This window comes from Gossypium arboreum, chromosome 2 (genome assembly GCF_025698485.1).
Source record: "Gossypium arboreum isolate Shixiya-1 chromosome 2, ASM2569848v2, whole genome shotgun sequence".
In the NCBI taxonomy this organism is placed as follows: Eukaryota; Viridiplantae; Streptophyta; class Magnoliopsida; order Malvales; family Malvaceae; genus Gossypium; species Gossypium arboreum.
Genome location: NC_069071.1, coordinates 15,377,886 through 15,394,045, shown reverse-complemented (window position 1 = coordinate 15,394,045; position 16,160 = coordinate 15,377,886). Strand labels below are relative to the sequence as shown.

Here is a 16,160-nt window from a genome sequence, read left to right as displayed (position 1 = left end):
GGGCGTGTGGCCTGCCCGTGTGGATCCTGAAAACAACTCTTTTTGTCCGATTTTGGCTCGTTTTTCACTCCTTTCGCTCCCAAATGTTCTCTTAAGTATAGAAACATGAATTTAAAGGATTAGGAACATCAAGTTCACTAATTTTTATAATTAATCATCCAAAAATGCATTAAGAATGAGATTAAAATATATTACTTTTATAACTTATCAATGAGAAGGACTAATTTCATTTGAATGGATTTTTGCAAAAGTTACTCATTGAGTTCTAATGTAAGTTAGCATTATCTCATCACTCAAGATGAACAATGAATTAAATTTAGGGGTGTGATAACTCTAAATTATATAAACATTCAACCCCTTCTGACTAGTAATTCATACAAAATTTGAGTATTTTGATAGCAAATTTTGTACTTGTATTACAAATCTGTAAAGCAGGACATAATTAAAGTTAAATTTGTAATATTACTTATTTACATGTTAATTTTACATATTTTTTCCAATTCGGTACAGACGTAGGATGGTAGCTGATCAACATGGGACGTCCTAAATTCATTTGTTGGACTTTCAAATCATTTTGACCCAGCTCTCAAATGGGCCATTAAAGTGGACAAGCCTGTTGCCAAGTATAAAGTTCAAACCGTCCACTAAGGGAGGAAAGAGCCCAATTTGGCCATAGGCGGTCCAACCGTCCATAGAGATGTTTAATTTAGGCACCCAAGACTTTGTAAAATATACAAAATAAGCCACAAAAGTTTTCCATGTGTCCGTTGAACTCCCCTCCCCATTTCAAGGTGCATTCTCCCATGAATCAAGCATGAAACTAGCTATATTTAGCAAAGTCATCCACCATCCTTCCTTAACACAAAGGGTTGGTCATAGGAGAGAGAATTTTAAGGCTTTCACTTCTTAAAAATAGCTAGCCTCTTCAACATAAGTTCACTAAGGTCTCAACATAACCTTTTCTAACCTTTTCTATTTGGTTTCTATGGAAATTCTTAAGGTTTTGGGTTGAAATAGTGAAATTTGATGAAGATAGATCACATTGCAAGGAAATGAAAGTTTCTCTTTTCTTCTTTTTCTCTTACATTTTGGTAACATGGGAAATATAAAAGTTTTTCTTTATATTTGCTTGATAATTATCTAATAATAAATAATAAAAATAATAAAATTATCCAACATTATAATTTCAATCCAAGAACTTATATTTCATCTCATTTCCCAATAAGATTCAATAGTTATTATGTTGCCAATAATTTCATGAACTAAAAATAAGGAATATAGTTTTTTTTTTTAATCCAATGGCTCATATCAAATCCTTCGTCATTAAGCAAATTCAATGGTTCAAATTTAACATGTCTAAAGGCATTTTTGTAATTTGATCAAAGATTATCTCATTTACAAAATGATCAATTTGCCCGTTTCAATTTTTAATATTTACAATTGTGGCATTCACAATTTTGATAAAATTTATTTATGGTCCTTCAACCTTTCTTACTGTTAATTTAACCTTCAACTTTTAAATATTTATAATTTGACATTGTTACTTTTCACATCTTTACAATTTAGTCTATACCACAGATTAATTCTGACAATATAATATTGTTTCAACTTTCTTTGATATCCAATACCCTTCAGTACTAACACCGATATATCTCATTTCATTTACTCGAGGAATTCATTATGTATGTTGTAGGTATAGCACCCTTATTTGTTATAGTGATTTTAGAGATGTTACAACAAGCATGTAAAATCTCACTCCTAAGCCCCCAAAAAGTTATACAAACCTCATATTTTTCTTATAGACATTACCGAAAAAATATTGAAAAAATAGTGAATAAAACCAAGCATTTATGATTCAACATACGAATTATGGAAAAAAAAAAATTTGATGAATTAAGCATAGGTTTATCAAAGGAACATAGTGAAAGCCTCTCAACTCCCAATTTTTTAGCATGTGTAGAACTTTTATTTGTAATGAAATTGTATACACCCATATAATGTCAATGGTAGGAGTACTTATAGACGCTAATTGCAAAATAAATTAGCAAAATATAACACATTCTTTAATAAAAAATTTATATTTTAATATAATATGTTCTATCCTAAAAATTAATATAGTAATTTATGATTTTATTAATTAAAAGCTTTTTATATTTTTATATAAGATTGTTTGAAGAAAACTCTAAATTAATTACAAAATATTTGGAAAAATATAAATATAAATTAAGAAAAATAGAAAACCTTATATATATTTATATTTACAGAAATGTTTAATTTTTACTCTAAATTTACTATTTTGGAGCCAAATTAATGTTTAACCCTAACATAATATTTAGAAAGTCACCTAATAATTGGATTTGGGTGTTATTACTTATAATTACATAGGAATTTTATGTTTGAGTAATCATTATAATTTGTAGATCTCACTAAATTGGGTGTAATTGAAACATCTCAATTACAATTTATAATTCTTAAGGGAGAGTGAGAATTGGAATAATTTTGCAAGTAATTACTCCAAAATTTAATTACCCTATAGCTTTCCAAATACGTGTACATGATTTAACTTTAAAAATTATTTTTATACAAGTTTAAATTATAAAAATTATATTATAAGCATAAGCACATATGAGCATTTGGGATGATTATTACCAAAAATATTTAAATTTTATATTATAAATCCTAAAAGATTATATTATAAAAAATTTATATATATTTTATAAAGCTATAAAAATATTATTTAAATCATAAAATTTCTAAAATATAATAAAAATATTATAAAAATAATTTACATGTTATAAAAGTGTTAATATATACTTATTTATAAAAATTTATGGTTAAAAAGTATAGACATAACTTATTTACATGTTCATGTTATTTATTATGAAAAATAATATAATTATTTATAAAAACCGTTATAATTTTTGTCATAATTTATTGATAAAAATAATTTCCTAAAGTTATAAAAAATATATATATTATTTATAAGAAGTGTTTTGAAAGTTCTGGACACTTTACAAAACATTTTTTTATAAATGTTATATATTATAATTTTATATTTTTAACTTGATTTACTTATTATAAAAGTGTTATAACATATCATAATTTTTCTCCAAATTAAGTGTATATAAGTTTCTATAATCAAAACTACGATTGTTTGCACTGTGAATTCAAATATAATGTAGTAGATATTAGTTATGCAAATAAAAAGGTTTTCTTACACCGTATTATGAAGTATGATACTATTTGAGAGAATTGAGCTAAACACAAGTACTAAAGATATCTTACGAACTCTTTAATTTAAGACATTCAAAACTTCGAAATGTTGTTGAGAAAACATTTGGTGTTCTTAAAAAAAAATTTCTCATATTAACATTACCTCAAAAATAAAAGTTAAATCATATTAACATATTGTATACTTTATAACTTCATTCGGAGGTAAAATAGTATATAAAAGAAAGAAATATTGATAATTTTAATGATATAAATTCAAATTCAAACGATGATAAGTACATATTAAATGTTAAAGGAAAATAATACTCCAAATAAGAAATGTTAAAGCAGTTAAATAAAATTGTATATGATGTTAATTTTTCTGATTATTTATATAGATAATAGTATCATCGATTACTTTCATAAACTAACATATTACTTAGAATGATTTAATTTCAATTTTTGTTACTCTTTTAGAAAAAATTATTGTATTAATATTATTTTGTAGTAGTTAATATTTTTAAAATATATAACTTATATAATTATAATTTGTATTACCAAACATAACATAAAAATTGTAATTTAGTTACATTTTGTTAGCTAAATACATCTAAAGAAAATAAAACTCTTTATACAGTAAAACCTCGATAAATGAATATAAGATAAATTAATAATCTCGGTTAAATAATAATTTTTTGGTCCTGACTTGGGCCAAGGGAATAAAATAATAACCTTGTTAAATGCATAAGATAATAATTTTTAAAAAATCCTTAAGGCCCAATGAAAATATAAAATAACAATTCACTAAATATACTAAAATTTTATATACAATACATAAAACTAAAGTGTTTTCTAGAGAACTCTTTTTTTTTTTCAATTTTATTCTTTGCTAAAAGATGCATCTATAATTAACCGTTTCTTCTTTCCATGTGAATCAAATACAATTTCATCTTTAACATTTAGAAGGGTATAAACCAAATATGTTATATTCCTCTCGTGTTGTATTAAATAATTCTTCAAGATATCCACAGCTAGAAAAGCCTCTTTTGGAGAAACACGTGGTAAAACACTACTGTCATCTGGATCTTACTGGTTATCAGCTAGCACATCCATTATTCCTTGAATAATTTCTTCATTCGTAGATGACTCCATCAAATATTCATTTTCACTTGAATAATTCAAAATTTGCTCAACATCCATGGAATTTCTATAGTATAAATCAGAAATTACTTCTTTTAATTTATGAATACCTTGAACATCACCAATTTCTTGTTCGAGAGGCATATCCCCCTCAGATTGAATTTTGCAATGTCAGAAACAATTTGAAATAGTTGTAGGCTTCACATCAATAATCCAAGTAGCATTAATAAAATGGATTGCATCCAATACATTAATCTTTTCAAGATTTATTTCTCCTTTCTCATAACCTTCCAAGATGCTAGAATAAAAGTGATGCCGATAATAAATCTTAACTGCCCTAATTATTCTAGCATCACATGGTTGAATTTTTTATGTTGAATTTGGAGGTAAAAAGAATAATTCAATGTTTCTCAAGCCTTCAATAACCTTGGGATGGGATGGGCAATTGTCTACTATAAGCAACACCTTTCTACCAATCATTCTAGCATCAAACCAGCAAACAAAATTTTGAAAAAAGTAATCCAGTCATCCATGCTTTTTTGTTGGCTCGATGATGACAGTTAAGATTGTCAATGTTCACATGTTTAAAGCATCTAGGATTAGCAAACTTACCAATAACCTAAAGAGACACTTTATCTAAACTATCCCCATTAAAACAAACCACAATAGTAAGTCTTTCCTTATCTTTTTTTCGTCCTTCTAATTGTTTTGTATCCCGTAAATGATCTGCTTGCAAACGATAACATAAGTCTTTTTCATCTGTATTATAGATATCCTTCTAATCAAAATTTTCCAATTTAGCTCTTATTTGAGGTAAAACATCTTCAATATTCTCCATAACAATTGAATCACTTTCACCAAATTTTCTATAAGACTTAATATCATGTCTTGCCTTGAATCGTTCTAGCTGAGAAGTTAAATTCGAAATTTGCATCACCATACATTTTCTGTAGAAACCCTTTTGCTTTAGTTTGAATCATAATCATGTTTACTTTCTCTTTATATTGGAGAACCACTCATGCAATATATTCTCTAATTTGGGATATTTGGCTTATTTGTGCCTTTTTGCTATTCTTTTATCTCTTTTGATAAATATTTAGATGACATTTTATGAGTATTTGATATTATTGATTGGTTAATAGAGAGATCAAATATTTGTTAATCTACTACTGTAAATCTTTTTTACTTGAAAAGGATGCTCATTTTGTACTCACATAATATTTTTCTCATCTCATCTATCAATGTAGACTTTTTACACATTTCAAATGAGAAGCCACATAGAAAAAGAACATATAAATTACAATATTTTAATACGTACATATATTAATTTATAATAATTTTTTAATCCATCTACTGAATATATATATATATTGAATTTTGAAACCATCATTTCTTTTTTTTCTTTTTGGTTACATAAACCAATTAATTAACTCTTTTTTTTTTGTTACATGAACCAATTAACCTCGATTCATTCAACCTACATGCATATTGAATTTTGATAAAAATTACTAAATTAATAAATATTAACTTATCGATAAATTAAAAAATATTAATTTATTGATAAAATAATAATTTTTCGAGCCCCAAGAGTATTATTTTATGAAGATTTTATCATTATTAAAAAAAACATAATTACTACCTTAATTATTATACATTCATTCAATTACTCTGTATTGTCCAAACAACTAAATCTTTTAATCTAAATAAATGACATTTTAATTATGAATTACCTAACTTACCTTGGTTTCAACACTAAGCAAAACTTTATGTTTAATAATAATTTAATAATAATTGTTCCTTTTTAAGTGTTAAGAGAGAGTGGGGGAGAGGGTTTATTGCTAAGTTCTGTAATTATATGGGTTATGAACAGATGGAATGTGAGTTTCTCCTAGAATGCCCCAATGGAAGAAGGTACATGAGCTAGTGACCTGGTATAAAGTATTACAACATTCATGTAAGGCCGCCAACAGTAACGCTTATAAACAAACCTAGGATCACCATCATACTATTTGTTAGGGAATCCCCCAAACAGTAGTAGGGAAGTATTCACACCATGGCTTTCCGGCAAGAGCTGCTCAGTTTTAGATACAGACTTCACATTCCCTTCTGTCTCTGGGAATGGGAACGACAGGGAAAGGGAAAGCGAGGCAGACACATCATCCGCCTCTTCCTTTCCTGTTACCTTATCCAGGTTCTCACTTTTGTCTGCTGTTCCAACAAAGAAAGGCAGGATCCCCTTATTTGGTGGTCTCATCTCAGCCCCCAAAGCAAGCTCAAGATTTGGAGAGGCATCCCCAGCTCTGTTCTCATCTTTTACCAGAAGCTCTTCCCTCCAGTCCATCCGAATTTCCCTAACACGATCTGACCCCATGGGAAAGAACCTTTCGCCACTTCCCATGTCCTTGGGGACACCTTTTTCTTCGCAAGCAATGTTACATCTCCTCTCTTTAACACAAGAGCCAGAACCCAGACCATGTCTATCTGATGCGGTACTATCACTAAATGTGCCTTCATCTCTAGCACCGTTATATTTGTATATTCCAGTGAAACCCGTCTTCAGCTTTTTGTTATCACTTCCTCTATCTATGGAAACTCTCCTTACTTCACTCCATGGCATTCTTTGACTTGACTCGGTAGAGATTTCTGGAACTGCTTCTGTAAAATCCAAGTATGGGCGTTTCCGATGATTCAACTGCCAACTGCTAACATCTCTCTTTGAATAGGTATTTACATCAGCATATCCATCATCCCTAGACACTCTAGTTTTAACATACTCTCCATCAATCTTCCCCACAATAACTGCCTCTTGCTTTCCAGTAGGGCGATCTTTTAAAGATGGATAATCTTCTTCTACAGGCATTTGCATTTCCTCTTTCTTAACTTCAAACGACCGGATATTGGTTTCTGTAGCTTGATGGCAAGGCTTGAGTTCTGTGTCTAATCTACAATCTGGAACTTTGCCATCATCCTGCAAAATAATGTCAAAGTCAACATTTATGGAAAAGAGTTTGTCCTTTTCCCGTTTGCCTAAAACCCACAGCAACGAGTTCGATATAATATAAACAAATCAACAGGCAAAATCGTCAAATTTTAACACTTCTTTCAATCAACCCACCTCCCCACCTCACAATAGAAGAAACAAATAACCAAAAACAGTAAAGTTTTAATGATTACTAGTCCTTCTCAGGTGGGAAAGATGGACTTCAGACACTATTGAACCTATGATGAAGGTCAGAATCATAAATTATCTGCTCAGTAACATCACTCAGAATCAGGACTACAACCCAAATCATTTTCTCCCATATTTATGGCTCAGTTTTTAGCTGTCCAGCAGAACAGAGAATACATTAGATAATAAGAATACTAGCTTAAAATATATCAGATACAAGTCTTAAAATAAGCAGATAATTGATAACAACATACCATGAAAAAAGAAAGAAAATAATTAATATTTGAAGTTGAAACACTGATCAGTACAAAGTGGCTCAACAATTCCTGTGAAGCATTTATCCAATTTAACGAAGGTCGAAATAGACTACCCATGATAGAAACCACCAAAAAAAGGAATATTGTATTATTTCCTCCCTTTTTCCCATTCTGGGGGAGCAGGATGACAGCAAAGGGACAAAACATGCAAAGTCCAAATAAACAGCCAAACATTGATTCAAGAAAAATGAACAAATATACAGCCAGATATTGTACCCATGCACTGACAACAGGATAAAACTACCGCCTATGTCCTGCGACTACCGCCATCCATTAGAAAAAACCTGCCTTATTTACAGGCAAGGCAAGCATTCTGTATTTAACCAATAAAAATTGAGGCAACCTGCAGCCCATCGTATAAGAAAGATTCACATTGAAGACATAAACATAGAAATCAGATATGCAACAATAATAGATGAATGCATGGAATTTTGACTGCATGTTGATTTCTAAGGATGTGTTATAACAAGCAACAGCACCCCATGAAATTTCAGCTCAGTCCTATGAAATATTTAGAAGGCTAGATTTTACACAAAAGAACCTTAAGATAAATTTTAACAGCATTAACATTAGAAAAGAGAACCAACAACATTTCTCCAGAAAGATGAGTAAATCTATAAGCAATTTTCATCATAAAATGCACCACACATTCATTGAAAAGCTAGGAAGAGAACTGGATTCTTAATTTCTTGTATTGGAGTAAGTTAATTCATTAGACTTCATTATGTCACTGACACTCTAGCTGATTGTAGGGTTGACTAGCAAATAATGGCAAGAAGAAATCAACTACAGCAACAAGAACTTGACGTTGTTCAAGTAATATACATTGACAGAAGAACACATTACCAGAGGACTAGTGGATTTCATGTCTGGATGAACCTTTATGCTGTTTGTTGCAATCCTCGACAAGTATTTGTTATCAATGTTTCCATCTTGCTCCTCCAACTTTGCTTTTATCCCCACATATGTCTTCCCAAAAGAAGAGACCTTGCTATCAGAAACTCTTTCTGTTGAGATACAAGTCTTCTCAACAGCACTGGTTACTACTACATTGCATGAACTGTGACATGCTGCGGATTCATTCTCCACTGGCTGAGGGACATCAGTAGATTTCTCTCTCTCCAGATGTACCATACTTGCATCAGGAACGTATGCACTCTTTGAGGTATCTGAACAATTTGCTCTTCTACCCTTGAAAACACCCCAGAGGAATGATAAGGTATTCCACCCTGCAAAAAACAAAGCACAAATTTTATCATCCTTTTTGCCCTCTCAGTAAGAAAATAGAACATATTAAACGTAAAAACAGCAAACAATAGAATACTAACAAAAAGGACTTTTGAAAATAAGAGAAAGAAATCAAAATAGATCTAAAAGATTCAAAGTTCTCGAAGGGTATAAGATGAGCTAGTTTTTTCAAAAGGTGAAAGTGAGATCCTGTCAAATACAATGTCAGAGTCAGGAAGCCATGCAACAGAAACCTCAGCAAATTTAAGATTACGAAATGGTCCATGATTTGATATATAAAAGATCACAGTTCTAAAATGGTTCTGAGTTTAAGTACATTAAACTGATTTGATATCAAAGAATTTCTGTACAATGTCACATCATATAAGTGGAATGGAAGGTTTTATACAGCATCCAACTATTTTATGATTAAGAAGCTATTCACTCTGGGTTATACTGATGCAGAAATAGGAAGTCATGCAATGAAGACCACGACACAGACTTTATTAACTCCATACCGTTTCTGTAAGTGTTATTTAATAAAAACCAGAAAGCAAAAGGGTTTGTATTGGTACACTGGCAATGGAGTTTTTTAACTCCACAAGTGAAGTTAAAAGATGACAATTCTTCAAATATATATATTTATTTACTACACCCTACACCCTACAGCCACATGTCACTCCCATAACCCTGCTTGTGCAGTATAAAAACTCTACTAGCAGTATACCAATTCCAAAAAAGAATGCCAAAACCTCCAATGAAACAAGGGAAAGTGTGCTAAAGAAAAGTAACCACTTGCAATCCGTCAAAACACCTATAATCTAAATAGGAATTCCAAGCTTTGATTAAACTTATACAACCATAAACATGTTCTAATGAAGCATGCAGAACCAAAGTTGATGAGGCAAATATTAAAAAAAAAAAAAAAAAAAACGCTTAGTTGCTAAAGAGGATTTCAATGTTGCCTTATGCAGAGATTATAACCAAAAGCCATTTCTTCTTCCTTTTCTCCATCATAAGGATCCTATGTTTGAAACACCAAGAGATGACATAACTCAGAACTCTGAATATGATTTGGTCAAAAAATTTAGCCAACCCAAAAGGAAAATTACAGGGTAATAAACAGTGCTTAAATATCTCTGTTTTGTAACAAGCCTTACGCTGGCAACTTTCAGGAAGTTTGTTGGATGGGAATATTAGGAATTCAACACCTTCAAAGTTTCCTTTGAGGGCAAGATCATTCTTGACCATGGTATCCAAAAGGACCTTGTAATACTTCTCATAACTGCAACATAAGCAGAAGAATTTATTTTTATGAAAAAGAACAAACCAATTAGAAATTGCATCAATGATCAAATCAATAAGAGAAACAAGAAGAGGTGCAGAAGGTGTGAACAGGGGAAAAAACAAAGTGTATTTGAATCTACCTTTCAAGGTCCTTGGCAAAGAAGTATAGAGCAATATTATCTTCTTTAGGGCCACTGTTATGAAACTGTGTAGGCCAAGTGCTCAGGCGAGGTACTTCATTCAAGGGAACTTCAAGGGGAAAAGTGTTGACAACTTCAATCACTTTAGGTGATGCAAGGGTTGAGAGATGGGCCTGAATTCCACCACAAAAGTCAGGAGGTTTTCCCATTTTATGCACCTGAAAAGCCCCCCTGCATAATAGTAAGAGAATCATCCTCATGTAAGAAACATCTCAAGGCACAGAACACAGCAATAAATGAAAATACAGCACAATGGAGCATCTTTATCACACGAACATGCAAGAAAAGAAAGGAAAATAGTTAAATAGAAGAAGAATCCTACTGCCAGATGCATTCATGTTCTGGGATCGCAGACATCTCAGAGACAGCAGACTCTGCAACTAAAGGAGGGGCATTGCCAACAGAAGAAACTACAGAGAGAGCATCAGTGCAATGTGCATTAAGCAACTTCATATTGCCGATGGAAGTCTGATTTTGAACATTGGTTTGGCTTTCATGTGTACCTTCAACGGAAATCATATTCTTTGCCTTCACAGAAACTGATGATGGATCTTGAGAAGTTCTTTCACATATTCGAGGCCTCAAACGGATAGCTGCTTCAATTGCAGCTTTTAACTTATTGCCTTTGTTTATCTCCCCTTTAAAATTCCTGGGAGCTGATTCATCAGCTCCAGATGCCTGAGAGACTGAGCAATATTCAGCTGTATGGCCCATTCTCTCACTCTGATTTGTCAAATCTAATGACCAAGACAGCCAATCTGATATAATTACATTATTATTACTAGGTTGCCTCTCAACTGTCCATGAAGTACTTGACGAGGGTTCTTCCTTCAGGCTAACTTGGTTTAACTTCTGTTCAGAAGAAATGCCCCCATTGGTGGTTGAAACTCCAGAAGCTACAAAGTAAAAAGGAATGCTCTTAATTGGTTGGGATCAGTCAAAAGAAAACAATGACAAAGATGAGGTAAGAAATGGAACATACGACATGACATTCTAGTTTAGGTGAACACTAAAATAAAACATAAACTCAGTAATCTCTCCATCAGAATGTCAAAACATACCAGAAATAACTGCATTTTCTACGCCATTACGAACTAGATTGGTGGTTGATCTTGATAGAGTACTTGGTTTTCCATCAGACCGAACAGCCTTAGTTTCTCGGCTGTTGCTTGCAGACGAATGAGAAATTGTATCTGTGCGAGTTGTCAGCTTCTGATCAACTTTAGGTGTGGAGACAGTAGAACTTGAGCGGTCTAGTTTTGATAAATTCTTCCTTTCTAATGATATCTGCTCCTTAACTTGCTTTAATCCTTTCAAGTCTTGAACATAAGCATATTTAGATGATAGCATTTTAAACTTCGATTCCCCAGTACTTAATCGTCCTGAGTTTGTGGATTTAAATGACATAGATTTCCCCATCACCCTAGAAGCTTCCTCCTTGCTATTAAGGGACGCATGTTTTCTAAAAATTTTCTCTTTTTGAAGAGCAACTTCATCTACAAGCTTCACTTTCGGTTTGGAATTTAAGGCATTAAACGAATTGGATTTTAGTAAGGTACCTGTATCAAATAGAAAAGTATACCAATACTGATGTCAAAATATATATAAGGTAAACAATTTAGCCAATAAAATCAATCATCTTACCTTTTGGTGATTGCAGCCTTGGACCAGAAGCAGGAGAGCACGTGGTTTCCAACATGTCGTTACCAGAATGACTGCCAAGAGAAAGTTGTGGAGATGGCCTCACTTTCCCCTTGTCCATGTTCTTGAAAGAACCCTCTCTAGACAATGCAGATGCTTTACTGGGGCTCAATGATTTTGGTGATCCCATTTTTTGTTCAACAGCTTGTCTTTTCGAAGCTGAAGCATCCTCTAAATTTTCTGCATGTCTCTTACCTAAGTTCTGTGTAGTTGAGCTAAGTTTTTTTGCCTTTTTCCCCTCAGAATCCAGACCTTGAAAATTCAATTGTGTAAGGAGGTTAGTACATGCTCTGGCCAGAGTGACATTTGTTATTACATATGCTTCATAACTAACCTTGCTTTTGGCTTTCAGTTTCCTCGGCCAGCTTACATTCTTCACAAAGCCAATCACCTACAGGAACTTTTTGAAGCATTTCTCGCATACAGTAACTGGTCAATAGCATTAATAATGTAAAATCTACCAATGAATAGAGCATGCAGATAAAAATTAAATAGAAATGTAATAAAAACCTGCTAAGGATCACAAGGATAAAGGGATGTTTATTCTTACGTATGCTCTGCACCATCAGCACACTTGCTACATATAGCGAGCAAATCTTCTCGTCCAGCATCCCCACAAATATCACACACCTTAACCTATTCCGTACAAATTGAGCAAACAAAGAAAAGATAAATCAATAAAACTATTGATATAGAAACAAGTATTAATAGTTTCTTAAAAATGGTAAACAGATCTAGCAGCCGTACAAGGTAAAAGCAAAAGGAATGCTTCCCTTTAATGATATAATTTTGATGGAATCCAGCTTAATATTCTTAAACCATGAGAAGGACCTGCACTTTCTTAGTGACAGCACCTCCAAGTGCAAAGGGAAAACCAATTAAAATATGGCATCTTTAATATCTTTCCTCTTAGGCTCATTACATTAAGCTAAACAGAAGACATCCACAATCTAAGTCCCAAAAAATCTATGATAACCAGTCATGCATCCATAATTTCTGCATTACAAGAATCAGAAAAAAAAAATATTTTTACTCACATCGAGTTCAGTAGCAACAGATTCACAACTCTCATCTCCAGAAGCTGCTTGCAAAGGAGACTCCGGCTTGCCAGGCAACTCGACCAACTCATTTGACTCATCATGCTCATCTTCATTCAAGCTTTTATCAGCTTTATCCAGTGCTTTCCTGTCAGTATCTGCTTCTGACTTCAAATGGATTTTGGTAGAAATCTCAGAACTGCCTCCAACAGTACTCTTGTCACTTTGAGAATGTGAATATGGACTTTGGATCCTCAGTGAAACTTTGCTGTCATCTACCTCCTTTACAGAAGGAAGTTCAGACAAGTCTACCTTCTGGGAAGAAAGCACTTTTCCAGATCCTAAACTACAAACCGACACTGAACTTCGAGATGAATTGTTACTGTCTAAATCCTTGTTACAATAACTGAAAGCTGTGTTTGCACCGCTGGCTCTGCTAGCAAGTAAAGAACTATCATCATGGCCTTCAATACCTTTGGAACCATCGTACTTGTTTGAGAAGTTTCTCTGAATCCCAACATCTTCTGATGCATCAGATGGCCTTGTAGTTGCTTTACTTTCTATATTTTCAGAGTAAGAATCATGACTCGAATTGACACTCAGTAAATTGCTTGCTTCACTGTGGGTATTCTGTAAGCTGTCATTTGTTTTATCGTCATTGATAGAATATTGAGTTGCCACAGCAACACTATCAGTTTCATCAGAAAACTCATTCTTCTTCGATCCCATTTGAGATATACTAAGATGCATACACGATGAACAAGGAGCAGAGCACACGTTGCAGGTTCCAGATTCTGCGTTTGTATGAACCTTTTGACTCAGGGAACGCCTAACTAATCTTTTCACAGTTTTTGGTGGTACCTATGAAAAAAAGGCAGAATTAAGTAAAAAAAAAAAATAGAAATAAGCAGAAAGCTAGATATCTATGCCTTTAAACAGACATGTACTTTTCATCCAACAAATCTAATAGCAAAAGTTCTAATTTGGCAAAAGAAAGAGGTGTATTAGCAAGAAAATGAGCTCGATAGCTAGAGATTGTCTAGAAAGGTAAAACAAGGAATAAAATAAAGCACCAATCCAATCCCTAATGATTCTAAGAACCATCTAAAATAGCGGGTTCGTTTAAGATAAGGATGGGTTCTGGATAAACAACAGGCAACTTGAGATGCATACAAATAGAACAAGCAATAATCAAAATACAAAGAGAAAAGACAGTCACAAATAAGATATAATAAATAATAATTTCCACAGTCCATTTATATCTCTTGATATATAGGTTTTAAATACATGGATTTTTGAAGGTTTTGAAATCAGAGAACATCACTACATACATTAATGCAATCCAACATCGATCTAACTGTTACTCAAAGCATCATTTTTTATTTGATACCTCTTTGGACAAGAAATGTAAGAGTATGACCCTTGAAGAGGCGGACAGGCTAAGAAGCGTATGATCTTAAGCTATTTGACAGGCCCATCAATGAGACCATGCAGAAGCCATTCTGTAGGACTGTATTGAGAAATTATTTCTGCCTCATCTTTTCCTTCAGTCCTTTTACATGTTTTCTGTTTAACTTTCTGATATGTTTTTATCAAACTTCAGCAATCAAATTATATGCAGCCTAGATTTACTTTGTGGAACATAACTTTCGTTTAGTAAGACTTCCCCTTCATATCATGTCCTAATAACAATGACATATATTAATAAATATAACCTTACGCAAAGCCCATCCTCTAAGTCAACTTGCAGTTGCAATCACACACTCTCCAACCTAGCATCATACATAGTGCTTAATATTAAAACTTTACCATAAAGACTCCTCTCATCTTCGTTACCCGGACTCGGCAATTTGGGGTGAAGCACCCGTGTCGACACGATCCGACACGGATTCCGACACGGGATACAGGGTAGATCCGGAAAAAACCAGCGGACACGGCGGTGGGTGAGAACTGAGATGAGAAGAGAAAAGAAAAGAACACTGATTTGCAGCGATGAGAGAGAGAGAGAGAAGAGGGATGATGGTAGGAGGAAGATGATGATAGAAGAAAGAGAAATGACTGTTCAAATAAATGAACCAAAAATTAGGGTGTAATAAATCTGTAAACTATATTTATATTTATATTTACACGAGTACTTTTAGAAAGAGACAATACCATTATATATAATATATAATATAAAATTTAGCTTTATATATTTTTGTTAATTTGATCTCTATTTTTAATTTATTTTCAAATTTAATCATTATTTTTGAAAAATAATTAAATTATTTTTAACAGAAAAATTAATTAAAATATTAATTTTTAAACATGATAATTTATATGTATTTCATGTTAAATTTTAATTTTTATGAATTTTTATATTTTTATTTGAATATTTTATAATATTTAGGTTATTTATTACCCAGGCATATATAGCATCATGTTATAATGAAGTGCATTTAATTTATTACACTAATATTATTAAAAATAATAAAATTAATTTGATTATTTTTAAAGATTAATAATTCAATTTAGCTCAAAAAATAATAAAAAGTAAATTAAAGAAAATGTAAATATTCAGAGTTAAATTTATCACCATGCCTAAATATAATATAATAACAAGGTACACAAACATTTAGGATAAATTAAGTATTGAAAATTTAATTTAAATTTAATATATAAATTTTGTTTGATTATATTACTTAAAATTAATTTTAACTCTTAAATTTTTTTCAAAATAATAATAATAATCAGAAAAAATAAAAGTTATAAAATAAATCTAGAAAAATATAAAATTTATTAAAAATTTAAAATATATAAAAATATATTAAAATTAATTAAAATTTAGAAAAATAATATAATAAAATTATTTAAAATTATTTAAAATATATAC

At 31.8% G+C, this 16,160-nt stretch overlaps 1 protein-coding gene across 2 annotated transcripts; it reads right to left on the bottom strand.

The window, feature by feature from the left end:
* Positions 1-6,181: 6,181 nt before the first annotated feature.
* Positions 6,182-15,421, bottom strand: LOC108466963 (uncharacterized). 2 transcript variants are annotated; one of them, XM_017767367.2, is made up of 12 exons: positions 15,098-15,421; positions 13,289-14,149; positions 12,802-12,887; positions 12,586-12,680; positions 12,195-12,503; positions 11,612-12,109; positions 11,054-11,446; positions 10,873-10,960; positions 10,491-10,721; positions 10,224-10,348; positions 8,683-9,065; positions 6,182-7,318 (listed from the first exon to the last, which is right to left on the bottom strand). In XM_017767367.2, the coding sequence occupies exons 1-12, from the start codon at positions 15,113-15,115 to the stop codon at positions 6,356-6,358; spliced, it is 4,050 nt and encodes a 1,349-aa protein (XP_017622856.1). In that variant the 5' UTR covers positions 15,116-15,421; the 3' UTR covers positions 6,182-6,355. The 2 variants fall into 2 exon arrangements, with proteins under 2 accessions (XP_017622856.1, XP_017622855.1); XM_017767366.2 differs by having other exon boundaries at positions 10,873-11,446.
* Positions 15,422-16,160: the final 739 nt, after the last annotated feature.

What these genes read in the sequence shown, in the direction of transcription:
- LOC108466963 (XM_017767366.2), bottom strand. An exon ending in AAGGCTGCAATCACCAAAAG is followed by an intron (nt 12,110 to 12,194) that starts GTAAGATGATTG and finishes TATTTGATACAG; the next exon opens with GTACCTTACTAAAATCCAAT. An exon ending in TTTGCCAAGGACCTTGAAAG is followed by an intron (nt 10,349 to 10,490) that starts GTAGATTCAAAT and finishes CTTATGTTGCAG; the next exon opens with TTATGAGAAGTATTACAAGG.